This window comes from Aristolochia californica, unplaced genomic scaffold (assembly GCF_029961685.1).
Source record: "Aristolochia californica isolate CCGP_79_NKW_82.1479 unplaced genomic scaffold, dmAriCali1.0.hap1 SCAF_7, whole genome shotgun sequence".
NCBI lineage: Eukaryota > Viridiplantae > Streptophyta > Magnoliopsida > Piperales > Aristolochiaceae > Aristolochia > Aristolochia californica.
The window spans coordinates 40,242,767-40,269,704 of NW_027182268.1; the positions used below are offsets into that span (position 1 = coordinate 40,242,767).

At 37.1% G+C, this 26,938-nt stretch overlaps 5 protein-coding genes and 1 long non-coding RNA gene across 7 annotated transcripts in view; 3 read left to right on the forward strand and 3 right to left on the reverse strand.

The window, feature by feature from the left end:
• Positions 1 to 10,638, forward strand: part of LOC137936405 (uncharacterized) — a 45,549-nt gene extending 34,911 nt beyond the window's left edge. Inside the window, exons 26-33 of the mRNA XM_068781052.1 lie at positions 1,848 to 1,962; positions 8,785 to 8,897; positions 8,977 to 9,054; positions 9,223 to 9,288; positions 9,620 to 9,748; positions 9,970 to 10,026; positions 10,110 to 10,190; positions 10,271 to 10,638. Coding sequence (XP_068637153.1) covers positions 1,848 to 1,962; positions 8,785 to 8,897; positions 8,977 to 9,054; positions 9,223 to 9,288; positions 9,620 to 9,748; positions 9,970 to 10,026; positions 10,110 to 10,190; positions 10,271 to 10,336 — 705 coding nt within the window. The 3' untranslated portion in view covers positions 10,337 to 10,638. The remainder of the gene's footprint in view (positions 1 to 1,847; positions 1,963 to 8,784; positions 8,898 to 8,976; positions 9,055 to 9,222; positions 9,289 to 9,619; positions 9,749 to 9,969; positions 10,027 to 10,109; positions 10,191 to 10,270) is intronic.
• Positions 10,639 to 10,854: 216 nt separating this feature from the next.
• LOC137937634 (transcription initiation factor TFIID subunit 10-like) lies at positions 10,855 to 14,709 on the reverse strand. The gene is made up of 6 exons (XM_068782740.1): positions 14,572 to 14,709; positions 14,406 to 14,470; positions 12,200 to 12,262; positions 11,372 to 11,429; positions 11,251 to 11,301; positions 10,855 to 11,153 (listed from the first exon to the last, which is right to left on the reverse strand). The coding sequence occupies exons 1-6, from the start codon at positions 14,653 to 14,655 to the stop codon at positions 11,076 to 11,078; spliced, it is 399 nt and encodes a 132-aa protein (XP_068638841.1). The 5' UTR covers positions 14,656 to 14,709; the 3' UTR covers positions 10,855 to 11,075.
• A 388-nt stretch (positions 14,710 to 15,097) lies between these two features.
• Positions 15,098 to 16,931, forward strand: LOC137937638 (pentatricopeptide repeat-containing protein At3g62890). The gene has a single exon (XM_068782743.1). It carries the CDS (start codon positions 15,191 to 15,193, stop codon positions 16,886 to 16,888), a length of 1,698 nt encoding a protein of 565 aa, XP_068638844.1. The 5' UTR covers positions 15,098 to 15,190; the 3' UTR covers positions 16,889 to 16,931.
• A 676-nt stretch (positions 16,932 to 17,607) lies between these two features.
• On the reverse strand, positions 17,608 to 19,157 carry LOC137937687 (uncharacterized). 2 transcript variants are annotated; one of them, XM_068782808.1, is made up of 2 exons: positions 19,083 to 19,157; positions 17,608 to 18,901 (listed from the first exon to the last, which is right to left on the reverse strand). In XM_068782808.1, exon 2 carries the CDS (start codon positions 18,837 to 18,839, stop codon positions 17,823 to 17,825), a length of 1,017 nt encoding a protein of 338 aa, XP_068638909.1. In that variant the 5' UTR covers positions 18,840 to 18,901; positions 19,083 to 19,157; the 3' UTR covers positions 17,608 to 17,822. The 2 variants fall into 2 exon arrangements, with proteins under 2 accessions (XP_068638909.1, XP_068638907.1); XM_068782806.1 differs by having other exon boundaries at positions 17,608 to 19,144.
• Positions 19,158 to 19,571: 414 nt separating this feature from the next.
• Positions 19,572 to 20,609, forward strand: LOC137936292 (uncharacterized). The gene is made up of 3 exons (XR_011109520.1): positions 19,572 to 19,811; positions 19,975 to 20,041; positions 20,122 to 20,609. It is a non-coding gene; the product is annotated as an uncharacterized lncRNA (long non-coding RNA).
• Positions 20,610 to 21,848: 1,239 nt separating this feature from the next.
• Positions 21,849 to 24,777, reverse strand: LOC137937466 (disease resistance protein RPM1-like). Its single transcript, XM_068782524.1, has one exon. It carries the CDS (start codon positions 24,639 to 24,641, stop codon positions 21,849 to 21,851), a length of 2,793 nt encoding a protein of 930 aa, XP_068638625.1. The 5' UTR covers positions 24,642 to 24,777.
• Positions 24,778 to 26,938: the final 2,161 nt, after the last annotated feature.

A 26,938-nucleotide genomic window follows, 5' to 3' on the forward strand; every position in this document is an offset into this window, starting at 1 on the left:
GTACAATCTCTCTTATAAACTATTTCATCTTCGTAGTGGATTATTGCAGCGGCGGAAGACAGAACGTAGTTTCACCTTGAGGTGAACCTGTATAAATCTTGTGTCTTTTTTTCTGTGCTTGTTTTTCCTTCTTTTGCGTTAATTATTATTGCTCTCGTTAGTTTGGAATTAGAGCATCTAATTTCTAACAGAAATTTGATTTGTTGGCAAAGCAAAAAACAGAATGTTGTATCCTAGTTTAGTTCAGAAGCTGAATACAGGGCAATGACTCACACAATGAGCGAGTTGATGTGGGTTAGGTCTTTCTCACGAGAGTTGGGTTTCAACCAGGATGAGCCGATGAACAGGTTTTGTGATAATCTAACTACGATCTTTATTGCAAGTAACCCAATTTTTTAGAGGACTAAACATATAGAATTCGAGATGCGGTGATGAAAAGTAGTAACTCTGTTTGTTCGGTGTGGAGATCAGTTGGGAGATGTCTTCACCAAGGCCCTTGGCAAGCGAGAATTTATATCATTTTGCAACAAGCTGGAACTCTTGGATATATACGCTCCAGTTTGAAAATCTATGTGGGACTATTCCCACTAACAGCTATTTTGAAAATCATAAGTTTTATTTTTTTATTAATTTTTTTACTGTGTCAAGTATGGTTAGTCTCCAAAGTAGTGCCGCATTGTAATTGATTTTGGCCATACCTGCTGATGTCTATCGGCTATTTTCGTTTCATCTTTATTAGATAACTTGAAAAAATGCATGATGTAGTGCTGGAGAGTAGCCCCTCATAACCTTCTCAGATAAAAAAGTGCCATCGGTCCAATTTGTTCAGAAATTGAATAGTCATATGTCAACAGGAGGAGCAAACTCAATCGATAAACTTTTTTTTTTTTTTTAAATGATGCTGATTTTTATTAAGGCAAAAGCTCAAGAGAACATATTACAAAGGAGGGAAACCTTTCCAAACAATGAGAGATTGTTGGGAAGTTCCGAATTTTTCCAATTTATCAGCCAAAGAGTTGGCTGATCTAGTAATGAGATTCCAATTACAATGTGTAGAAGATACAATGTTAGCAATACTATCAGTGATGGGCCAGTGGCACCAAGGGGGTCAATCGATAAATTTGAAAAGTTAGAAATTCTACTTAGATGACGGTATTGTGTAGCAAGTGAACCACTACATTATATTGTGGTCGAGAATTTTCTATTGATCAGTTCATTAAATTTTAGGACTTCCTGAGGACTGGAGTAAGTTTGAACAGAAAATGGAAGCACACATTGGTTGAAATTTGGCTCTGGTACCATGAAATAATAGGAATTTAAGAATAGAAGACATGCTATAAGAGTGTTGGTCATGGTAAACTTAAATGTTTTATGAGGAATGGTGATGGCGATATTTGTCTATTACATTGGCTTTAAGAGGGATTCCTGTCACTCTCTGATTCTCATTCAGTCAGAAAGAATTTCTTTCTTTTTTTTTCTCACTCAACAAAAATAATTCTCAAGGCCACTACTGAAGTGAATGCAGATTCCCAAAATTTTAAGAATACAGGAAGCAATTGGAGCATTTCGTTATACTTTCTTATCTGTATGGCTAGACACTTCTATGTTTGTGTACCATTTGTTGTGTGGTTTGTCACTGACATATCTGACATTCAGAAGCACACAGAGGTTTCACTATGTATTGAAAATTTGATATTCCATCCTAGGCATCAAGCTTTTACTCTTTTGATATTTTAAAGCTTTCGTTAGAGTATTCAAGATGCTATGCAGTCGGTTATGCCTGCCCAGTGTGTGTGTTAAGACTAATTCATGGACATTTCACCTGCTGATTAACATGTCTTTTGCAGGTCCATTTAAGTGCCCCCAACGTACAACAGTTCATCAATTTGCTCTTTATTTTACCAGCTGAAGGCCATGCAAATTCGCTTTCTTATGTAATGTCAGAATGGACTAAACATCAGGGTGAGCATCCAAGGTTTCTTTTACTGGCATTGGGTTGATGTAGGACTGCAAAATAATTCAATTTGAAAAGGTTGTCTGAGGACTAAAATTAGACTAGAAACTAGGGCGATGAGGAGAATTAGTTTAGCCTTGAAGACAATTTTATTGCATAAAGTCAAAAGAAAAATCAACTTCAACTACAAAATTAAACTAAACAACTAAAAGCACATCTAAGATGATAGTTGTTAAGTTGGGTCCAAGGTCCTATCCCAAAATGACTAGTCAACTTAGGAAACATTTTTCCCAACTAATAAACTCAAGATTTTTGTACTTACTAATCCATGTGGGACAATTCCTTAACACTCCCCCTCACGTGTAGACCCTCTTTTGTGGCTCTACAAGTGGATAATTTAGGAGTAGGCAGTTTAGGTGTAGGCTCTCTTTTGTGGCTCTACAAGTGGATAGTTTAGGTGTATGCCCTCTCTTGTGGCTCTTCAAGTGGATAGTTTAGGTGTAGGCCCTCTTTTGTGGCTCTACAAGTAGATAGTTTTTAGGTGTAGGCTCACATATGAGTACATGCTCTAATACCATGTTAAGTTGGGTCCAAGGCCCTATCCCAAAATGACTAGTCAACTTAGGAAACTTCTTTCCCGACTAATAAACTCAAGATCTTTGTACTCACTAATCCATGTGGGACTATTCCTTAACAATAGTATAGAGAAGAAAGTACTTTGGACTTGAGAATCGTCCATGCATATGATAAGTTTGATTCATTGGCTATACAAGGGTTTAGAGATTGTGAGTTTGGACACGGTAAGAAATTACCAAGTTTCTTCTAATTTGAGTTTACCAAACGAAAAAGTTATGGTCAAATGCTAAATTTTTTGAGTTGTATAACAATGCACTGCAGTGTTTTGTTACATTAATATATGAGTGCTTGGACAGTATTGACACTTTGACTACAGTATTGCTTCTGTTACTTTTGGAAAAAGTTACAATTACATTCCAAAATAAGTTATTAAACTTTAGTGCCCAAATCTACTGAAATTGCGCAAACGCAAATTATAGGCTCTCATTCAGTTAAATAGCCAAGTCTTCTTTTTCTTCCTTGAGTAAACACACTATCGAGCAAGATCCTCAATATGCCTTCGAGTTTACTCTCCACTCGGGAGGAAATCAGTGATGTTACCCACTCCATTGCTATTATTTGGCATTTGATATGCCATTATAATTCTTTTTTATTTTTTGTGGTGATTTTCTTGTCTTATGTAGGTCTTCTTGTTTTGTGGCTGTTTCCCATAGTTGTCTTATATGTCGCTTGTTTCTCTTCTTCTTGTTTAATAAGTTTCTTGCTATTGAAAAAAAGCTAGTCAACTGTGAACCTTATCATGCTGGAATAACTTCAAGTCAAACTTGATTATTGCTAAAAGTGGCAGTTTCAACACAAAGCATGTTTCTTCTGGTTCTTAAATTTTGCTCAAATCAGAAGGCAGTTTTCTTTTGATAGATTAAGTACACGGATATGAGTAGGTGTAAAATATTTGTTGTGTTTTGATCCTCTGTTTTTTTTTTTGAAGAAGGTGTTTTGATCATCTGTCCTCATAATTTGTTAGTCTTATATACAGGTGGATTCACATCATTTCAGTATTTGCACATGGAACCAAATTTCAATATTTGCATAATTTTTTATACTTTTTTCAACCATCTTGTTACATTCTTCTACCATGCTGCTTGCTGAAATTTTTGGTAAAGTTTTTTTTGTACTGTGAAACTATCACTGTATTGGTGTTGTACAACTATCACAACTAATTTTGCTGCAAATCTGTGCTAAAAAACTAAAGTTATTATTTTCTTTGTGTGTTTAATTTTTGTTGGATTGAGGTTCGTTTCATCCCAAAATGTCTCGTTACTTAGGAGGCAATGTTCACCAAAATAACCTTATAACACTTCTTAACTTTTATCGATGTGAACTATTTCCACTCAAAACTCTTTCTCATGTCCGGGCTTACACAAAATGGGTTTCAGAAGTGGCGCAAACTCACAATGGAGCACAAACTGGACCTCGACCCATTCAAACATCCTGCTTTGATACCATTATTAGATTAAGCCTGGTTTTATCCCAAACCAATTAGCCATTTAGGAGCATATTGCTCACCATTATAATCCAATAAGACTTTTAAACTTTTATGAATGTTGGACTATTTCCACTCAACAATTTTCTTATTGCTCTTGTTGTTGATATGAGAGCAAAATACTTCCTGAGTGTTTGTTGTAAGTGAATGAAACGGGAAACATGACAATACTTTATTCATTGTATCATTTGTTGTTTTAATTTTTTTTCTTTTTTTCTAAATTAAGGTCATGCTTCATGGAGTCTCAAAGGAGTCATTTGAAAAATAAATAAAAAAGTTGAATAAAACACTAATTATTATGATTTAGTAATTTAATAATGCTTTTACTGTTTCAATTGGAAATTGAGAACTGCATCATAGGTATCTGTATATTATGACATACGAGTTGATAGCCCTCATCATCATTAATTTGATGTCAGAACTAACAATTTTGAAGGGATAATGCTGTATCTTAGAACACGCTCTGTAAGCATAAATGTTGTTGAATTACAGAACTAAATCATAGTTTTTTCCATGTAGATTGACCAAGTTTGATTCTTTATGTGATTTTCTGTCTGCTTAACTGACAGCTTGCTTGATCTACTTGAGTGAAAACTAGGAGAATGGAGCAATTAGAGGTATCTGAAGTGTAACTTCTTTGAATGGAATGATGTTGTTTCACATATGCTGTCTTGAGAGATATGATTCTTCATGAAACCATGCTATCTGTCATAAGTAAAAGGGTGTCTCCAAAGAGTAGAGTATTTGTATGAGCACACAAAATATATTTGTCAGATCTTAAAGCTGCAATTGAAATGCTCAAAGCATTTTAGATGCATGGTGGTGAAACTTTATTTCTTCAACCACCTTATTGTGAAAACTCATTTGATAGAACTACTATTGAACAATTATGTCGTTATTTTGTTCTAGATGTTTTGTTATGCTTCTCTCCTTTGTCTTCTCAGGGAAAAAAAGAATGAGAGAAATGATAGGTCAGTAGGATGAATGATCGGAAGGCAAATGAGTTAATCCATGCAAATTGCAATGAAGAACTAAAATGAACATTCTTCTATAACCTTCTTTAGTTTGTTGATTTTGTATAGGTTGGATTCATGTTTAATATGGATGCATCTAGGAGTGGCATCGAACCAAGCCGGTTTGCGAATAGCTCAAGCTCGGTTCAGACCCGACTCGGCTCGATTCGAAAGCATTTTGAATCGAGTTCGAGCAGTGTTTCGTGCTCGTTTAAGAAATCGAGCTGAACTTGAGTGAGCCGTGGTTCGGTTCACGAGCTAGCAAGCCGTGGTTCAGTTCGGGACTCGGCAATGACAGAAGGGGATCTTTGTTTCAACTTCTCGTTTTGATTTCGAAGTCGCGTCTAGGATTGAGGGGAGCTTTGTTTCGATTTGGAAGTCATGTTCGGGATCTGATATTTTCCCGCTAGATAATACTAGAAATGGTAAGCTCTGCTTTTCCTCACAGTTCACAGTTCACGCGCAGGTACAAGACGAAAAAGATCAACATAAAAGGAAAGAGTTGTTCCCTAATAGAATAGTAAGGGGCGGCAATGTTGTGCCGTTTGGTTCCAAGTCGGTGAGTCGACGAGAAAGTGAGTGGAGTTGAGATGTGGTGAGAAGAGGGTGGGGGCACTGAAGAGTGGCAGGTGTGGGCAAGTTGCAGTTCGTCTTTATGAGGGAACAGGAAGTGTGCCGACCAGCCTTCCTGTATAAAACGGGAGATAACAGAGAAGACAATTTGAGAGCTATTTCTACTCTTCTTCCCCTCTTCGGCTGCTTTTGTGTTGGATGATAGCTGGTCGAGATTCCATTAGATCTCACTTCCCTTCCCTCAATCTGCCCTAACCGTTCCTTCTCGTGGTGATTATTTTCTTTATCTTCTTTGAGTTAAACTTAGGTATTCTTTGATTAACGAATAAATAATATTTATTATTAAATTTATGACATTTATTAGTGTTAGTTGTTTGACTGTTTCTTTTAATGCATAATTAGTAATTATTAACTAGTAATTACTACTTAGGCTGTTAGTTGTTTAATACATATTTTGATTCTTTTGGTGCTGTTTGATAATGGCAGACCAAGAGAAAATTATTAGTAATTAAGCTAGTACCTAATAATTTAATATCAATCAAGCAAGTAATATAATAAATTGCAAAATTATTAATTAAGTTATTAATTTATTATTTATTATCTGATAAGTTATTTCAAAAAAATTGAGATAACCAAAGAAAGACTTTTTTTTTGGGAGAATCTCTTTAAAAGTGTATCCAATTTTATGTAGAGGGTATGTCCAATGCATAATTTTATACACAATTTATTTGACATGTATTTTATGCAAAGTTTTAAATGTAGGTTGAACTCGAATTGGCTTGAGCTCGAGCTCGAACTCAGTTAAAATTATTAGGCTCGAGCTCAATTCCAAATTTAGACTCAAGGCTGGGCTCGACTCAAGATCGAGTTCGAAGTATTTAAATCAAGCCCAACTCGAACTTATACTGGTTCGAGCTCAGCTCGACTCGATGCCACCCCTAAATGCATCAATGGCATATTTCTGATCCCAAAGTCTTTAACATATTAGCAAAAATGGCACTAGGAACTTCCCTTGAACTAGTTACTTACCTTCCGGCCTTTGGCCAAATTGCCACAAGAGGGGTTTCTAGCATGAGATCTAATTCAAGTCTCACTACGGGCTTTGGCTGTAGTGTGCATGTAATCAACATTTACAAAAAATAAAATAAAAAATAAAAAAATAAAAGAAGATTCTTTTATGGGAGCCTTTGTAGACCAAGCAGGTTGTTCATGCTTTTATTTCATCAGAATCTTTTTGGATCTGTCTCAGATGTCCACTCTATTTGTAGTAGTATGAGCAGCAGCTTTCTTGAGTTGTATCTAAATCTAAGAGCTCCTGGATATCTGAGGATATGTACATCAGTTGGACTCGAAATAAAAAGTGCTTAACATTTTTGAAATTCTAGGAGTTATATCCGGTTTAGAAGGATGCATGTGATTTTCTCCGTATGCTTCTTCTTTGAATTATTGATATTTTATTACTGATTCAAGTCAAGTTTTGTTGCTACTTTCTTGCTGCTGCTTATCAACTTCTACACCAGTACAAAAAAGAATTCCAGATAGGCAGAATTGAGTGAATAATATTCATGGATTTATCTTGGCTTATCAGTGGACATTTGAAGAAATTACTTGATTGAAGAAGTGCCATTTGTTTGGGTTAGAGCTTTATCAGTTGTAAACATGATTTAGCATTTCTCTGATGCGTGTGGTCTAGGAGAGCAAATGCATATTTATGGCAGGCAACCATTAGGTATTTCACATGATCTATTATCTGCCATTAGTATGATAGATCTTGCTGAGGGACAGTTGGGTTTGTCTCCTTAGTTGCATTTACATGTAAATTGTGAGATTTGGCTTGGGCCATCGGCTTAATGGCCACATGGGGTTGTTTATAATATGAGGTTCTTGAGCTCAAGTCTCACCAGCGGTTTGGATGTAGTGTGTTATCAACATTAGAAAAAGAAATATAAACTGTGAAATGTCATACTTTAGTTGCAGAGTTAAAAGCTGCAAAGGCATAGATTTGTTAAAATAATTTGCATCATTATGACTGAACTTCCCTAGAACTAAACTGTCTACTTACACCTAGGGGTGGCATCGAGCCGAGCCAAGTTTGAACCTGCATATGTTCGAACTTGGCTTGATCTGAATACTTCAAACTTAAATTCGAGCTTAAAATTGGACTCGAGCTCGAGCCCAAAATTTTTAACCGAGTTTGAGCTCAAGCCCAATTTTTTTAACAAAGTTTGAGCTCGAACTCAAGCCGGGTTTGAGTTATAAAAATAGAAAAAATTATAAAACTAAATAAAGAGAATATTGTGATGAACTCAGTACCATTGAACTACAAGTTATTGCAAAGAAGTCTAAGACTTTGCAATAGAGCAGCTTAATAGACCTAAAAGAAAGAGCAAATACCTTCAACAATAATGTTTATTCCATTGACAAAAACAACATTAGATGTTGAGAGACCCAAAAGGGTTGAACTATCAATCGTCTTTGAGGTTTGAGGTAAATAAAAGCAATTATCAACCAACTAAAGAGGGAATTGATGAGAGCAATTAGAGTAAAGTATATTTTCGTAAAAAAAATCTATGCTAAAGAATCGGCTCACAAGCTAACAAGCCGAGTTTGGCTTGTTATACTTAATGATACTTATTTCAAGTTTTAGCTCAAGGAGAGCTCAAGTAAAAACTGAATTGAGCCGAGTTTGAATAGTTTGCGAGTTGGTTTGGCTTGGTGCCACCCGTACTTACACCTGATATTTTACTTTCTAAACATAAACAGCTTCTGGAAGAAATTCTAGTGCCTAGTTAGGAAAGAAAGTACTAATAGTTAAGTTTATACCTTTAGACTTTCTCAAAAAGCAAACAACTACATCTAAAGAACAAGCAGACTTCTAAAGACCTTAGCGACAAAAAGTTTTCCTCTAGGGAACTGTTGACTGACAGTTCATGCAACTACTGAAAGTGGATTGATGCTTTTTTTTTTTTTTTTTTGGATAGCTGCTTCATTCTAGTCTTCTGTCCGCAACCTCCAATTGTATTGTTTGGCTTTGTCTTTTCTCCTTTCAGCTATTGCTTACAAGTTTGTATCATATACTACATTTGCTTTTTAGTTATAGTTGCATTATTTTATTTTTACTGCAGGGGAGATTCAGGGAGCCTATCAAATTAAAGTCACAACAAGTGCCTTGGTTCTTTTGCTGTCAACATGTCACGCAGAGCTAGGAAAAATATATGTCCAAGGCCACATGCTTAAGGTTTAATGCTGCTACTTGCTACTTGCCACTAGCAAAGTTCTATGTAAATTACTCAAAGTTGATATTTTCTTCTTTGCAGACCAGTACGGGGATAACTACACGCTCAAGAGCTAAATCAGCTCCTGATCAGTGGACACAGGTGCCTCTCCCTGTGAAGGTACATTTACTGTCATGACCCTGTTAATGTGACAGAAAATGGTTTCAGATGGTGCTTTCTCCTAGAAAATTCTAAAATAAGCTAAGCCCGCTGGTTTCCTCTCTGCACAACTATCAACAGAGACTATTTTTGTGATTAATATTCAAACAACTGGTTCTGGTATTACAGATGCTTTCCTTGTTGGCTGATATGTTGATTGAGATTCAAGAACAAGGGCTAGATGAGTCTGAGCAGGTATTGAATCTTAAGGAATCTGTTATGTGTAGTTCTTCTCAAGATTTAAGTACTCATAAAGAGAAGCAAGTATTAAACCATGCAGATCGATGACCATGTTGATACTTTCTTGCTGATCGATCTTCATCTGAAACCTGGTCTGTGGCTTTAAAGAGTAAAATATATTAATTTACTAGTTAGGATATGGCCACTATTGTCGTCTTTTTGTGGTTACCCATTCATTGGGCTATATCCATGTTGCAGCTGTAGTATTTGTACCAAAAGCTAGTTGTCGATAGACCTATGAAGTTGGTCTCTGGAGAGGAAATGTTTGAATGATTTGACATTGCAGGATAGCGATTGGGAAGAAATTGATAGGACTGAAGGAGATGCTGCTGAAGATATTCTCTACAATTTGAATTCCAGGAGTGCGAAACCTACTGTGGAACATCTTAATGCCATGGCAAAAGTTTTACACGAGGTATTACTACCATCTACAAGTCGTTGATATCAGATACCAGAAAAGCCTTTAGGGTACTGGTTGGTAGGTCCAGTTCAATCCGCTGTATAAGTCTGTACCAATAGGTACAGACTCGGACACTGCTCCAAGTTTGGTAAATGTTGCCTGATACAGTTATGGTAGTATGAAATGTCAGATGCATGGAATTGATCGTTTTGTTGTTTCCTTACCTGAATTCACAGAGTGATGATGATAATTCTGGAGATGATCTTTTAAGAGGATATGACCCCATTAATGAGGTATGACCTAGATCAAGATTTAAAGTAGCATATCTAAAATTTCTAAGCATGCTTTAGATTTTTTTTTCTCTCATTTGTTGCAGCTTAATCTGAGGAACTACATTGCTGATTTTCTTTTGCGGTGTTGTGAAAGTGACAGACCATTCTTTGATCTTCTTTCTCAGGTACACTAGATTTTGTTGTTAAAATTTATATTCTGTTTGTGTTGCTTAGCGCCTTATTTTATTTTCTCTTGGGACTGCAGAGCCTGACACAAGCACAAAAGAATGCCATTCAATCGGCTCTGGGTGATCATGCCATTGTTTGTTGAATTTGAAAGCAAACCTTTGGTTATTGTTCTTTAGTTTTTTTTTTTTTTTTTTTTTTTTTTTGCATTAATGCCAGGCTTGCCTGTTAGATGGTGGGTCGGCTGTTTGAGTGTAAAGTAAGGGGCCTCGTGTTCTTCATGACCCAAGCGAACTGCCAGCGAAAGGTGTAATTTTTTTTATGTGATCCGTTTTCTTTGTGATCACATGTATAATTAATGTTATGTTGTGATACTTTGGAGCAAAGAACTAGACTAATCTGGCGACGGTGGAAAAGTTTGCAGTGGTAGTTTAATATGCAAGATCATTTTCTATTCTTATGCTTAATTCTGTTATGCGCAGATATATTATAGTTCATTTGTGTACATCCGAGTATCTGCCATGAGATTCATAAGCCTTGTGTAGCTGCTTAACGGTATCATAAGCAATCCAAAGCCTTGTGTACGATTTCATCCTTTAGCAACCTTCTTACGTATTCAGCTTTCATAAATAAAAAAATATATATTGACGGTCAAAGAAAGAATTGGGTTCTCTCAATCTTTGGATTGCCAAATAGTAGTAATCTTTTGCAAAATCAGTAATGTCAAATCATTGTATAAATTGCTAGTAAGTGACGGAATAAAAGCTGTATCAAAGATACTTAAGCTCATTCACGAATCACTAAGAGAATAAACACAGAAAATGCTTGAAAGGATCTACGGCAACTCCAATAACAGTTTGTGAATCATGGGATGATCCTCAAATCTACTCATCTCTTACAGTCTGGTCCATCCCAGCAGGACTGTCAGCAAAATACTCTTGGTGCCTCAGATTCACACCATACTGTTGCTCAATCAAAAGAGTGTATCAACCATCAGTACAGGAAGAAAAAGCTAAAGCAAATCAACAAAATCACTCTAACAAAGCCATATTTGATTACCTCACGTAATGCCTTGGAAAGATCCTCCATTGTTAAGATCAACCGTTTATCCTGCAATAACAATTTAAGAGTCATTAGATATTGACTAGAATGCTTCATCTAAAAAAGTTACACAAAATACCTTCTGTTGCTTGTCTCTCTTATCTTTTACAGCTGCGGATTGTCTAGCCTTGCACTGTCTACAAGCACAATGGTTTTGAATGTCAAAGATGGCTCTATTACTCGACATCAAGACATCCAGGATGAAATATAGAAACAAGCACAACAAATGAAGCTCTATCTGTAAAATCTAACTATGCAGAAGAACTATTTTAACAGCTACATAGTATTCGTGAGACCCAAGTATGAAAAATCCCTCCAGAGATCAACCATCATGAAAACCTAATCACTCTGATGATTCACACCATCTGACTAAAGTCATCACGGTGAAGGTAGAAGCATACACTAATAATTTGACAACCAGAGAGCTCACGTTGTCTAAAGATCAAATTGGATTGGAATATCTTCACCAGTTGGCTAATTTTTGTGATTGGGGGATAAGTGCTTCAGAGGTTTTAAAACACTTTTGGATCTTGACCCCTGGCACAGGAGAGAGAGAGAGAGAGAGAGATGAGTGGCTGATATTGTAAGCAGGGAAGGTCTGGTAAAGCCTACATGGAACCTATCTCAGTGCCATCATTTCCAGTAACTTTTGACATACAAATTGTCAGATCAAACTTATCAAACCCTATAGGAAGACCCATAGTACAGTCTCAACATGTAAATGTATGACTAGATTCTGAATGCATAAGTCATATAGATGTACCAAAACTCTTGTAAGTGAGGACAACAACAATCCACAGACAAAGTGCTCTAAAGCCATTTTCTCATAGAAAGAAACAGAAGCTCCATAACCCTTCTGACAATTCCATGGAAAAAAAAGAGATGAGAAACAGAGAATGAAACATACTGCAGTGCATCACTAGCAACTTCTGCAACAAACTTTTGTGCAGCAACAGCTACTAGCCTGATTCTGCCATTAGTAGAGCAACAGGTAGATATCAGTGGGATACACTCATTATTTAGATATTTATATGAAATAAATGATTATCTGGCTGTTTGCAGGAACAAGGTGACATGCTGATTTCAGACTTCAGAATATACGCATTAAGAAATTTGGAAAACTCACAGCCATCATCAGCAATAATCCCCACTATACAAGAGGACTTCAAGCCACATACATGACAAAACACATTTCTACAGGCATTTCTAACTACCCATGGAGATTGACTATCACCTTTCCTGTGCTTCTTATTAATAATAATTTTTTGCTAACTCTCGTCTTGTTCTTAGGTTGCTATCCTCAAAAAAAAATGAAAAGTTCAGTAACATGATGGGCAATATTACGATACACAAATTGATAATTTGATCAAGATGGATGCACATACAAGCTGAAGGACATGCTCCAAGAACTTGATTTTATGTGAACTGGGTCATATATGTTATCTCCATATGGTACCTTGGCACATTTCCATCTGGATACCATATCCTTTGTAATATCCCAGGGATACCAACATAAGCCAACACAACTTTTTGAATAAAAGAAGTGGCTTTTTTTTATATATTTTTATTTTTTTTAAGACAATGGAAGCAACAACATGGTGAAAAGCTTCATGTTTTATTTTAAAAAAAGAAAAAAGCTTCACGTGATTGATTATGGTCGTGAACATGATTGGGTATAAGACTTTTATAGAGGTCAGAGAAGGAAACAGATAGTCAAAGCTTAAGAAACTGTAGCAAATGCAGATATGAACAACTAAAGGGGGATAATGAGATCTGAGGTGTAATAGCTAATTGTCAAAAAAAGGCTCCTCATCCTAGTTTCTACTGAGAGGAATTCAGCTAAACTAAGTAGATATAACTATTAAATATCCCTTTTCAAAAAAAACTTAAAGAACCCTTTTTCAAAAAAGTATAAAAGAACAAAATCATTTCTAGCCAAGAAAATAGGGTTTTATCTAAGTCATGATATTAGAAAGAGTCCAGCAACTGATATTTTGAGGCAAACTTCATGGACGGTTCAAACAGAAATTAGGAGACGCACTGGTGAGTGTATGCAGCAGCTCTATTTGTCTGTTTTGAAAAGTCACAATTCCCATGCAGCTGTAGGATTAATTTAGATATCTAACCATCTAGAAGCACTATTGGTTAAAGGCAAGGAATAGGAAAAACTAGGGCAAAGTAGTTAGGAAAAAAAATGTATAACGATTAGCATGAAACTTTGACTTACAATAGATGATTGCTTATTAAACAACAAATGCCATCTAGTGAACATCTCAAGTTTGCAATGCAAGTGACAGCTAAAGTGAAAGGAAAAAAAAGAAGGAAGAGATGCACATGACTCTAATGCAACTAAGATTCCAATTTAAAATGAATAGTAAAGGCAAAAATCAACTAGACACCATGTGACTGAAGTTGTTATTCATCTATTTGCATCAATTAATTGCATGAACTTTGCATGCATTTATCAGTCTGACTTTTAGATAAATCAGTAAAGACTCGGTAAAATTTCCAAAGTTCAAAATTAGAAACGTTATAAGAGTCCCCTCGTAGTTAGAAGACATTGAATATTTGATTAATTAACCAATATAAGTTTCCAACTCTTTTAGAAGTTAATAACCATTCAATAATATTTGGTTAAATTATATGACATAGACAACCTCAACGAAGTTGGAATAAGGCTCTCATGATGATGACGAAAAAAATTATCAACTTAAGCCCCCATAGATAGCTGATAATTGATCACCTATTTAACATGCAAAATAAAAAGAAAAATACAAGAGGACATCTTAGCCTAGAAATTAACGAAATAACATTGTAGCAAAGCCAAAAGAGGAATGAACACCTCGCATCATGTTCCAGTTTCCCATTGAAGGTAAACTTCACTCTAGTTTATGACATGATTGTTTCAAGCCGGATGCAGATAACTAATCAAATTACCAAGGTAGCTCAAACTCGATTAGTTAGAAAAAAAAAAAAAAGATTATGTGCTCCTTGGATTTCTTTGAAAGTGAGAAGGCCAGAAAAAGAAGACAAAGAACCAAAATAAAACCTACAAATCATTAAGAAGTCAATTATAGGGTCAGTGACGACGACAGTAGGAGAGGAATACCTACATTCTCACATCGGGGCACTGGAATCCGCTCTTGGCGACATAATGCTCCACCAACTCGTCCGGTATCTGGACAGGACAGAACAAAGACAAGGCAAGAGTATTCAGAGAAAACGAGCAAAATCGGAAAGACAGATAGGCAAACTCCTAGAAAGAGATAAAGCGGTTACAGTGGGAGTATAGTCCATGAGGGAAGCAAGAAAATCTGTGAGCGCTGCGTCGTCGTCGTGCCGAGCCTCGTTCGAAGGATTCATGGCTGACTTGCTGACAGACTCAGAGCTTCCTTCAGATTTTCAACTGAGACTCGGGCGTCTTCACCTGCCCGACTCTTTAGCCAGCGATAAAACGGCCGGGTGCAGACTATGACGCGGCACAGTGCTGAACGGTTGGATCTAGCACTCCTGGACGGTTGGATCTTGACTCCAAACCCTCTCAAAACAAAAAAGAGTGCCATGGTCAATTTGTCACATAGGCGACCGATAATAGACTACTTTGTTGTTGAAATTCATTTGTGACCCTAAGCTTGTGTAGCCTAGTTTACTGTTGAAATCCCTTAGTGGTGGTCTAGGCAAAATACGTTACAAATTGGTTCATGTGGTCAATTGAGTTATATAAGCCCTTGTGTGGGAAACATTTAAGGTTCAAACTATCCTATCCTTGTGCCTTCATATGGTATTATCTGGGTTCCCATTCATGGGGAAACACCAATGCATGTTTCTCTCCTATTAACTTGACCACTATTTCGCAAATCAGTATAACTGCTCTTCCAGCTAGAGGCTCGTACTGCCTATGCGGGCTGTCACAAAGCTAGTGTCCTCTGTCCACGCTTCTCTCCATCTCTCCCATCCCACTCCGGACTGCTTCATCTGGAATAGCCTTATACATCTCCACAGCCGACCACCGGCCCATCCACTCTCGGCTGTCTCAGTTTACAATCGTATGCGACTGCATGGTGTCAATCCCGATTTCTACACCTTCCCTTTTTTGTTCCTGTCGTTTAATTCACCCTCGTCCTTTCTGTGTGGACAGTCTATCCATGCTCATATTCTCCTTTGTGGGTTTGCCTCCGAACGCTTTGTTCAGACCTCTCTCATCAATATGTATCTTAACTGCGGCTGTCTGAAATCCGCACAGGAAGCATTTGATGAAATCCCTTTCCCAGACTTGCCTTCTTGGAACTCGATCGTCTCAGCAAATCTTAAAATGGGATTATTTGTTACTGCGAAGCAGCTGTTTGATAAGATGCCGGACAGAAATGTAGTTTCCTGGAGTTGTATGATTGATGGTTGTGTGAAATTTGGAAAATACAAGGAAGCACTCGAGATGTTTAGAAATATGCTGACAGCAGAAGTTAAGCCAAATGCATATACCATGTCCGCTGTTCTTTCTGCTTGTGGACGCTTAGGAGCTCTGGAGCATGGAAAGTGGGCTCATGCTTATATTGATAGATGTGGGATGGGTGTAGATGTTATCTTGGGTACTTCATTGATAGATATGTATGCTAAATGCGGGAGCATTGAGAGAGCAATACAGGTTTTCAATGGCTTGAGGGATCACAAGGATGTGCTGGCTTGGAGTGTCATGATCTCTGGTCTTGGTATGCAGGGACTTGGTGTGGAGTGTATAGACATGTTTGAGGAGATGCAAGGCCGTGGATTGAGGCCTAATAGTATCACTTTCTTGGGTTTGTTGTGTGGTTGTGTCCATAGTGGCTTGGTCATGGAAGGGGAGTACTATTTTAAGAGGATGAGCGAGGAATTTGGTATTACACCTTCTATAGAACATTATGGTTGCCTTGTTGACCTTTATGGTAGAGCTGGCCTTATAGATGTTGCATGGCAGGTTGTGAAGTCTATGCCCATGAAGCCTGATGTGCTTATCTGGGGAGCTCTACTAAGTGGCTCCCGGATGCATGGAGATATTGAAACTTGTGAATTTTCCCTTAAGCAATTGATTGCATTGGATCCCATGAATAGTGGAGCCTATGTACTTCTATCAAATGTTTATGCCAAATTGGGGCTATGGGAGGATGTGAAATATGTGAGAAATGTGATGGAGACAAAGGGAGTCAAGAAGGAACCTGGATGTAGTCTAGTTGAAGTCGATGGCGTTCTTCATGAGTTTTTTGTGGGAGATAAATCTCACCCACAAACTGTGGAGATATATCTGATGCTTGAGGAGATTATGAAGAGGTTAAAACTGGCAGGCTATTCAGGGAACACTGGGGAGGTCTTGCTGGACTTAGATGATGAAGGGAAGGAGATCACTTTGTCTCTTCATAGTGAAAAGTTGGCTATTGCTTTTAGCTTCATTAAGACAAGGCCTGGCACTCCAGTACGTATTATTAAGAACCTTAGAGTGTGTTTAGATTGTCATTTTGCAATTAAGATGATATCAGTGGTTTTTCATCGGGAAATTGTTGTTAGGGATTGTAATCGTTTTCACCATTTCAAAAATGGGTTATGCTCCTGTAATGATTACTGGTGAATCAATCCTTGTGACTGGAGCTGTACAAGTTAATATGGATTATGCGCACAGGTTTGAGGAACTCCTCTAATGTTGATCTCTCATGTCACTTGTTCAGTAGAAGGTCACTGAAGACACAAAAGCAACTATGTTTTGTACAGAGGAGCTACATTCTACTGGTTAGGGATGACTTCATCTCCTAGGAGATGGGTTTAACCAATTACCACACTGTTTTTCGATTAGAAAAATTAGAAAAGTCATAATAAGTAGAAATATTATTAAAAATAAATAAATAATAAATTAAACTATAAAACGGAAATTTTCATTATCAATTATTGGTCTGTTGTCATTATCGCTATATCTGTGTTTCTGTTATCAACTTATCATTATCGGTTTATCTGTTTCTCTATCGTCATTATCGTTTCATCTTCGTTATCTCTGTTTTTTATTTCAATTTCTATCCTTAAACGTCTCCCCATGGGTCATGACCGAAATAGATTGATACATATCCCGGTAAGAATCTTCTCTAACATCTCGGAATTTCATTATCTCTGTTTTTTATTTCAATTTCTATCCTGAAACGTCTCCCTGTGATCGAAATAGATAGATACATATCCCGGTATCTTCTCTAACCTCTCGGAATGGTAAGTTGGAAACGAAGAGAAAAGAAAAGAGTAAACTCTTCAGAAACATGTTGATCTTACCAAAAAGAAAGATAAATAGATACATATCCTGGTATCTTCTCAAACCTCTCGAAATGGAAAGTTGAAAACGATGACAAAAAAAAAAAAAAAAAGAGTAAATTCGTCAGAAACATGATCTTACCAAAAAAAAAAAAAAAAATCCAAGTATATCAAACACCAATCTTCTGTTTGTCCTTCTTGGTTTCTTTTGTGCAACTTCTTGCAGCAGCAGGCAGCAGAGAGAACAAAACGGTTGAATACGATCTCTTACCTCAGTCGCAGTAATGGGGTTCTCTAACCATGATCCACTCGTCGTCCATCTGTTGGTCTGTTCCGAGCGTATATGGCACGAACCACGGCTGCCGCGTCGGCCGACTCTCCTCTGTCATGGGTTCCTCCTCGTCTTCATTGACAATATCGAAGGTGGGAGGTTCCTTCTTGTAAGAGAAAAGCACTACTCTGTCACTGCTCGATGGAGTGAACACCACCCGATTTCCATCGAACCCCACCGGCCGGAACTTGCACGGGAAAACGGAGCAGTGGTTGCGAACCCAGATATCGTTCAGATAGTCCTCTAGTTTCCATATTTCCAGTTTGGCATCCACAACTCTCACGATGTAAAGAAACCCATTACACTCTCCAAACCAGTCCGTGCATTTCTTGCCTTCAAAACCTGGCACGAGCATTTTCCTTGCCGTCTGCGTCGACAGATTGAACGATAAGATATAGGAGTCCATATCTGACTTTGCCATCCAATGCACCGCCCGCTGGTTGTAAACTCCGCCGTGGTGTCGGGTTCCTCGTCTTGCATAGAGCTCGATGGAAGTCTTCTTTACGGGCTTCCACTCTTGCGTCTTCGATGAGTAAACTTTGAAAGAATACCGGTACAACTCTTCCCCAGAGCAATCAAGATTGAAACTAATAATTTGGAAGGTAGGGGTATTTTTATGAAGGCCATTGACGCTGAAAGTCGTCCAACCGTTGTAGGACGGGAAGATCACCAACGCAGTGCACATATCATATGCCTCGCAAACAAAATTTTGAGGCGTCGGCACAGTGACAAAATCTTGAGACGTTGGATCACAAACATAGAATTCCCTAATGAATCCGTTGGATTCTCGGGCACACAATAGGAGTCCATTGCAGGAAGTAAGGACCATGGTCCCCAGTGGATCGAGGAAACTCACCGATAAGTTGATAGAATTGGTTTTATCAAGGTTGATGAATCTATCGTAAGGATGAACAGCGCGGGCGCAAAAGAGGCCAGACGTGGAGGCACTGGACAACATAACTTCCTCCTCCTTCAAGGCCTTCTTCTTCTTCCAGCAGCTCAGAGTCCTGCATAGGCGACCTGCCAAGGACAGCATCGCAGGACCGTGAAAATCGTTGATTTCAGAAACTGTTTTGCGATTAAGTATTGGAACCGGGATTTATACGGAAATCCCTCGGAGAAATTTTCGGAAATTTATTAGGAAATTTGAAGAAAATTGTGAAAGGACTTGTAATTGAAAATAATAAAATAACTTTACAACCGTTCTGCGTCGACGGTCATTGTTTTCGCCACTGGAGGAGGGACGTCGACCTCTCCGACCGACAAAAGAGATGGGAGAGGGGGGAGGTCGAATATACATGTTTAAATATTGTAAAACACGCTCAGCTCGGGTACTTGAAAACCTAGGTCATTCACCTGAGTCGAATCAGAGTCACAAGTGCGATAGTTAGGACAGGGGTGACTCACTCATAGCCGTCTAATCTGACCTGATTCGTCCCCTGTCAAACGAATCCACTGGCCGAGTGACTGCTACACAGGGGAGGGTTATTCTCGACTTCGGTTTCATATGTCAGAGACAGGAATTTTTGCGGAGATTTGGATAAATTTGTAGAGGACTCGTAAATTTCTAATTCACTCGGAGAACAAGGGCAATTCATCGGTTAAACACGACAAACCAAAATGCTAAAACGACTTTATAAATTTCCTCGGCATCGACGGGTGCAGGGGGGTGGGGGGTCCTCCTCCCCCCTTGTTTTTGCCGGTGGAAGGGGCCGACGTCCCTCTCGCTCGGATGGCCGTGGCTCTTCTCTTTGACATGGTTTTTTCTTTTGTTAATTTGACGTCTACTACTACCTCGTCAGAATGGCTACTGTAGGTGCATTAGGCAGTCCTTGTTATGCATGTGCAACACCGTCGAGGCAAAAAGGAAAAAGACCAGTCCGTCCTCTGCCTCCTTTGACCATTCTTTTCTAGGCTCTCTGCAAGTATGGTGAGTACTCTGTTACGAGTAGCTTCTTGCATTTGTTGTTCGTTTGTCACGAACAGAATGGAGGTTGAACATGATAGTGCCGTGGGATTTTCATTGTGTATAATCATTGAGAATATCATTTTACAGTCGATGATTATTTGCTATCATTTTTTATTTTTTTCAGTGTCAATCATCGTGCCGCATAGGGGAAAAGGCGAGCGGTTTGTTTATGTGATCAAACACACGAGCAGGTTTGGATATTCGTCTCATTGTTTGTTAGTGATGCTCTCCTCTCTCTGTTTCTCATATTAGTTTATAATTTCTCATCCAGATGCACCTTTGGACTTCAGCGAAACACTGCGATTTCAGATTACTTAAAATCCACACGAGTAAGATTTTCTCTCTGGACACCAAGGTAGAATGAAGTGGGTGGCTTTCTACTGTCGTTTTTTGGTAGAATGATGCAGGGTGACTTGAAAGACTCAAGTATCTGTTATCTTGAACTGTTGTCCTGTCGGTGCCAGTCTGTTATTTGCATTCTGTTATTATGCTATTTATGGAGCTAACTTGATCCAAATACAATACCTTATGAAGATAGTGGACAAATGTAAAATGAAACGTCGGTTATCTCCCTCAGGCTTGGTTACAAGAGACATAATTTCTTGGCTTATGAGCACAGAGCCGAAGAAAGTTGTTTCTCTCCATGCAAAGTTTGAAGTTAACTAGACAGATCATTCAAAAAGAAAAGAAAAAGAACGGGCCAAAGTTTTCTGATTTTGATAACTGGTGTTGCTCAAATGTGGTTTTTGACCTGCTGTAGTGGATGAATGGAATTTAACCTTGATATTTTGATCAACTCATCTCTGAGTTGCTATCACTTATGAAGCTCTCCTCTTCTGAAGTCCTATGTGAATCTTTGATTGAACAGAGATCTATGGAATGTCACACTCTCTCATTGCATCTTGACAAAACAGAGCTTCCAGTCGGGGTTTTCCTTTTACTAGGCACAACTTTATTCTTAGTGTGTTTTTGTGCCAACAGGAAATCATAAAAAAAAAAGTGTAAACAGTAAATATTCTATTTGACCAAAAAAATTGGGTGTTTGTGCCAATTTTAAGGGAAGGAAAAATTTTCAATCAATTTCTTTTGTCTTAGAAAATGTTTAAGGTGATAAAAAATAAATTGTGAAGGCACAAACACAAGAAAATATGTCAAAGAGAATTTATTTTCTTATAAAAATATTTTCAGTAAGAAAGTTGATCAAAGGGAAATTGATTTTCCCATCAATTTATTTTCTTTTCATTTCACCAACTGTTTCTCTGGTTAGGGTGAATAAAAAAAATAGTTGGCCCCTTTTCTTGCTATGTTGCACGCACTTATCTCTACACCATCCTTTCTTCTCATTGTTATTCAAAAAAGGTGGTTGGAACTTTCATGTTAGTTTCCAGATTAGAACTCGAGGTTGAATGACTGAGAAGTAATGAGGGTGGAATGGAGGGAGAACTATGACCATGTTTCTGTTTTGTAGTGTCTAATGTAGCAGAATGTCTACACAACTCAAACTTGCTCGAAAACAAAGTTCTTATTTTAGGTGGTGAGTGGGGGCTATATTGGTTGTTGAGAGTATTTCTGCTATTTGATGAAAATGTTTAGTTACTAGTATAGTACTAAGCCTTGCTTTTTATTTTTGGAACACTCCTGTTAGTATTTTTCATCATCATCATTATATATTGTTTTTACAAGTTACTCAAATTGAGGGGTCTGGAAAGGTACAGTTGATGTGAGGCAGCCACAGCATTTTAAGCATATGTTCATTTAACTTACAAAATTAGCTTTTAACTGTTTGCGTAGGTGACTCTTACTACTTACAAGTTTTTGACTCGATATAAATCATACATTAGAGACTTTCAGAAGAAAAAAAAAATCATACAACAGATGTTATAGTTTGGCATTGGCCTGTACATTTTTTTGCTAGTAAAAACAAAGCAAGGCTTCTTGGGAAGCACTTTTCTTGACCATATCTTGACACTGCCATGTATCATGCTCTAGGCATTGCTACTAAGCCAAGGATTCGATCTTTTTTTTCTCTCTATCAGTTACCTTGATGTTTGGAATATGTTGAACTTTCCAGTGATCTTTACTTTTCTTATCACGTAAGCTTTGGACTAGTTCATCTGACATTTCTTCCAAGTACAATTGTTTCAATGTAGTTAGGTACTCGATCCCCTGTGGCAACATCTTTATCTCTTGACAGAACCCCATCCAGAGTTGTTGAATGCTAGGCATAGCTCCGTCTTCAACTTCCACGTGATTCACTCTTGTGAGTTCCCATAAACTTAAGGTTTTAAGTTTTGGAAACGAGCCTGCTTTAAAGAACATATGGTTCCCAGCATATGGTTGCTGAAGCAGTAGACGTGATAGATTGGGCAACCGTCCAAGCAAAGGAAGTGGGTCTTCCTTCAAATTTGAACTGTGCAATGACAAGAAGCTAAGGTTTGAGAGTGAGGCAAACCAATGGGGTAGCTTATCTAGCTGTCCACCCAATATGAGCTTTTGCAGAAGCGGTGGGATAGGATAGAGAGCCTCTAAATTGAGCGGTTCTTCCTCTTCACTTGTCATTACAGTCAAGTAAAGAAGCTGTCTCATGTTGCTTATTGAGACAGACAAATTCCTGCCATCTGATGCTTTCACATTTACAATCGAAAATCTTCTAAGTTGAGTCAAGTTTCTGATTTCTTGAATGATCTCTTCATTTGCTTTGATACATGTTAGGGTCTGCAGGTTGCTTAAATTTCCAAGACCCCTTGATGCTGGTAGGCCACTGATATAACTGAAACGGAAGGGGCAGCATAACTCCTCTGGAAGGTAACGGAACACAAGTAAATGACGGAGCTTTGAGAGCTTGTTGATCCCACTTGGTAGCCTCTCTATGTGGGTGTCTCTAAGGTCTAGAGTTTGTAGGTTCTGAAGGCTTGACAAGGACTTTGGAATCTCTTTGACTTTGGTTGCCTTCAAGGATAGATACCTCAGATTAAAGAGTTCAAGCAATTCATCCGGGACACTATCGATTGGAACTCCTTGGAGATCTAGGACCCTAAGCAGTCTGAACCTTGATAGAGTTGCATGGAAAAAAGTGGCACTGGAAATTTCTGGCACAAATGCAAGAAAAGAGCGAAGATGTGAGACAGACATACCTTTGCCTGATTGCAAATTTCTGCCACTTTGGATTGATAATCGACGTGGTCGTTTGTCATCCATTGCTTCTGCCCCATCACATACCAGGCAGAAATTCTCCCTTTCACACATTGATAGGGTCAAATCACGGATTATATCATCCACTCTACATGCTTTCACCCTTCCAAAGTAATTAACTTTTGCTAATTGAAGCATGTTTCGGCAAATGAGCTCCTTGAGGTAAGTATCTGCAACCTCTTCCATTGTCATGCCTCTCCTTTCTTTGACAAATCCCTCTGCAATCCACAACCTGATGAGCCTTTTTCTTTTGATGATGTAATCCTCTGGGAAACTACTACAATATACGAAGCAGAGTTTAAGGTAGTATGGCATGTCAGCAAAACTAAGCAGCAAGATGCTCTTCACCCTTCCAAGGATCGGATTATTACTCAACTCCCAGCTAAGACTATTGTAGACCTTTCTCCATTCCAGTTCAGATCCATCCTTTGAGGACATGAGGCCACCAACAGCTACAATAGCGAGTGGCAGGCCTTCACACTTTTCCACGATTATTTGTGCAAGGGGCACTAGTTCTTGGGGGCAGCTTTTGTTGGGGTATCTCCAGAATGCTTTCTTACAGAAAAGGGCCCAAGAATCTCTTTGACTGAGAGGCTCCAGGTAAAACACATGGCTCCCTTCTCCTAATGAAAATGCCACATCTACATTGCGTGTAGTAATAATTATTCTACTTCCACTTCTATTATCTGGCAGTGCAACTTTTATGTTATTCCAAACATCTATGCTCCAGACATCATCTAGTACAACAACATACTTCTTTGATTGCAGATACCCAATGAGAGTCTGTACCAGTTGTGGATACGTCATTGAGCTTATGTCGGATGGAAGTGCATCCTTTGTCTTGTGGAATTCTTTTCCCATGTTTCTCAGAAGCTCGTCAATTGTGTAAGTTTGAGAGACTGAGATCCATGCATAGCGGTCAAAGTGCCCTTTCACCATTTGATTATTGTAAGCTTTGTTGACGAGAGTGGTCTTGCCCAAACCACCCATACCAACCACTGATAGAACCGATCTTTGTTGTTGTTCTTCTTCTGTCAACCACCCAATAAGTAAATCTCTGTTCTCGTCTAGGCCAACAATGTCATCTTCTCCGAGGAAGATGGATGAGTCCCTTTGATATTTCCATTCTTCATTTGAACCATGTGAACTGCTTCCTTCATCTACTCCATCAAGACGATAGCGATCTCTTCTGCCCGAAATGGCTTGTACCTTTGCTTTGATTCTTTGCAGGTGGGTGGCAATTTGATGTTTGGCAAAGAGACTACGGGGGAGTTGAATAACAGTGTGAAGTTTTCCTTTAATTCCGGCTTTTCGAGGGCTATTGAGATGATAAGTGAACTCATCAATTATGTCTTCCACTTCATAGGCTACATCTCGCACTTGTGTGGCCCATATTGCGTCTCCTTCACCGGTATATTTTCTGCTATCAACCTCCCTCAGGAAGGATCTCATGCTCTCCAGCTCCTGTTTGATTTCTTCAATTTCATGGCGAACACCTCCTAACAATGATGCCTCTTTCTCTAAGATAGAAGCCAGCTTTCCCAACAAGCAGTAAACTGTACCCTCTGCCATGTTTCCTACTAACATATTCACTGCCATTTTGGTAGGACTTCCGTTCACTTACCAAAGTTTCTGCTCGCAACCTCAACTGTTGTTGCCTTCCTGCTCCTCTTCTTAAGATCTCTGTTATCCTAGAGAAACAGTGACGAATCATTTTTTATATACCATACTTTATAATGAATCTTTGGGGCCTGGGTTTATAATGGACTTTATTAAACCAGCATATTTGTCTTCATCTCTCATTTTCTGATTTCTGTAAGTATTCATTTTGTTTTACTTTTTGACCTCTTGAAGAGTGTCTCTTGCGGTCCATTCACGTTCCACTGTATTTCAGCTGCGGACTACCTTTACTGTGAATGTTTATTGTTTGAACTTTTTCAAAGCTATGTTTCTCTTTTCACACTTGAGAACTGAGAACATTTCAGTGTAAAAATATGAAACGAATCTCCCAGTTGCATCGGCACGTCTGTTATTTTTGTATGCATATGCCGTGCTTTGTTCTAGACAATTTTGAGTAAATCACAGCAACTTTAATTATTATGGCTGAAGTCTTCAAACTTGTTGAACTGGTTTACTTGGTTTTGTATGTTTTTAACTGTCGTTGGAGAGCGAGTGACCCGAAATTTCAACGCCCTGGCTGGTCCGTCATCTACCTGGCTGGTTAAGAGTCCATGTCAACTGATGGCACATCGCTTCTGCCACCTCACCGGTGGGCAACTGGTGTAATGTCGCCGGCATGCTCTGTGGAGTGCAAACTACTCTCTGGAAGCTTCTTTTCTACTAGGACCATTTTAGTGAAGGGAGACCGGATTCATGTGTCAAATATGTCAATCATTGTTACACGTATATTGTTATCCTAAGTTCACGCTCATTATTCAAAGGTCCGAACAGGTGAGACCTGTTCTATTGGTGGGGGTTAGTTCACAATGAACTTGAATTGAAGTGAATAATTGAATTAAACTTACACTCATCTATGGGTTTTAGTGTAAATAAGTTCAAGTGCATTGAAAAACAGATTCCAGTGATAGTACCCCCATATGAAAAATATAATATAAACAAGAGAACGAGTAACCTTTTATAATATATTTAAATAGAATATTTATCTAAACAGATAATTAACTAAAATAAACATGGTTACTACACTTATAAGTGATTTAACATGTAATATTAGAATATATTAATATCTTAATTTATAAAAAAATATTATATTATTTAATTATTATAGTTTATTATAAATTAATATAATAATTATGTGTGACTATAATAAATTATTAAAAATAAATAAATAAAAAATGAGGGTCTATTTTTCAAAGTGATTCAATTACATCATTAAAGTAAGAAAAAAACATAAAGAATATGTACAATACATATTTCAAAAAAATATATTTTATATTATGACATATTGAAATAACTTCTTATTTATGATTTTACAAATACAAGTACTTTATCATAATATATTAGATTGTATTAACTGAAATAAATTTAAATATTTATCACATATCTCTAAACAAATATATTTAAATAAAAAGAGTTATTATTTTAGATAATTAATTTTTTTAACTTAATTTTATCTTGTATTATTTACTTCCAAATTAAAAATATAATTTAAATCATTAAGATTTAATAATTAATATACTTATTATGCTAATATTTTGATACATCCATATATTTTATAATAACAAAGAAGTTATTAATTTTTATTATTGCTCAAAATAATTAGTTTTTTAATTGTACATAATAAAACGTAATTATATTAATTATGTATTATTTTAAAATTATAATTACTAGACTACGATAAGTGAATTTAAATTTAATACATTTATTTTGATCTTAATTTTAAATTATTTTATTATATTTATATTATGTTAATTTTTCCATGTTATTAAACATTTTAGAATAATAAAGAAGTTATATTTATTTAAATTAAATATATTATTATTTAAATATTTTTAAAATATTTAATATATATAATTTTAGTCATTTATTTTTAATAATTAAATATTTTTTATAAATTGAAAATTAGAAATTGTCATTATTAGATAATTTAGGTCGAATGAGTGTGTTAATCTAAATCAAGTGAAATGTGTTTCACTTTAAGCCAATACATATAAACAACTTAAAATTTTTATTTAAATATTAAAATATATTTATTTTATTTTTATTATATGAAATATTTTTCTAGTTCATTATAAAAACCTGATTATTATTGTTATTGTGCTTACGTTTAGCGTATTATTCAAAATTTTATAATAATAAAGACTATATTATTAAAATTTATTATTATTTACGTAATTAATTATTAATAGCATATAGTAATTTAATATGAATTATATAAA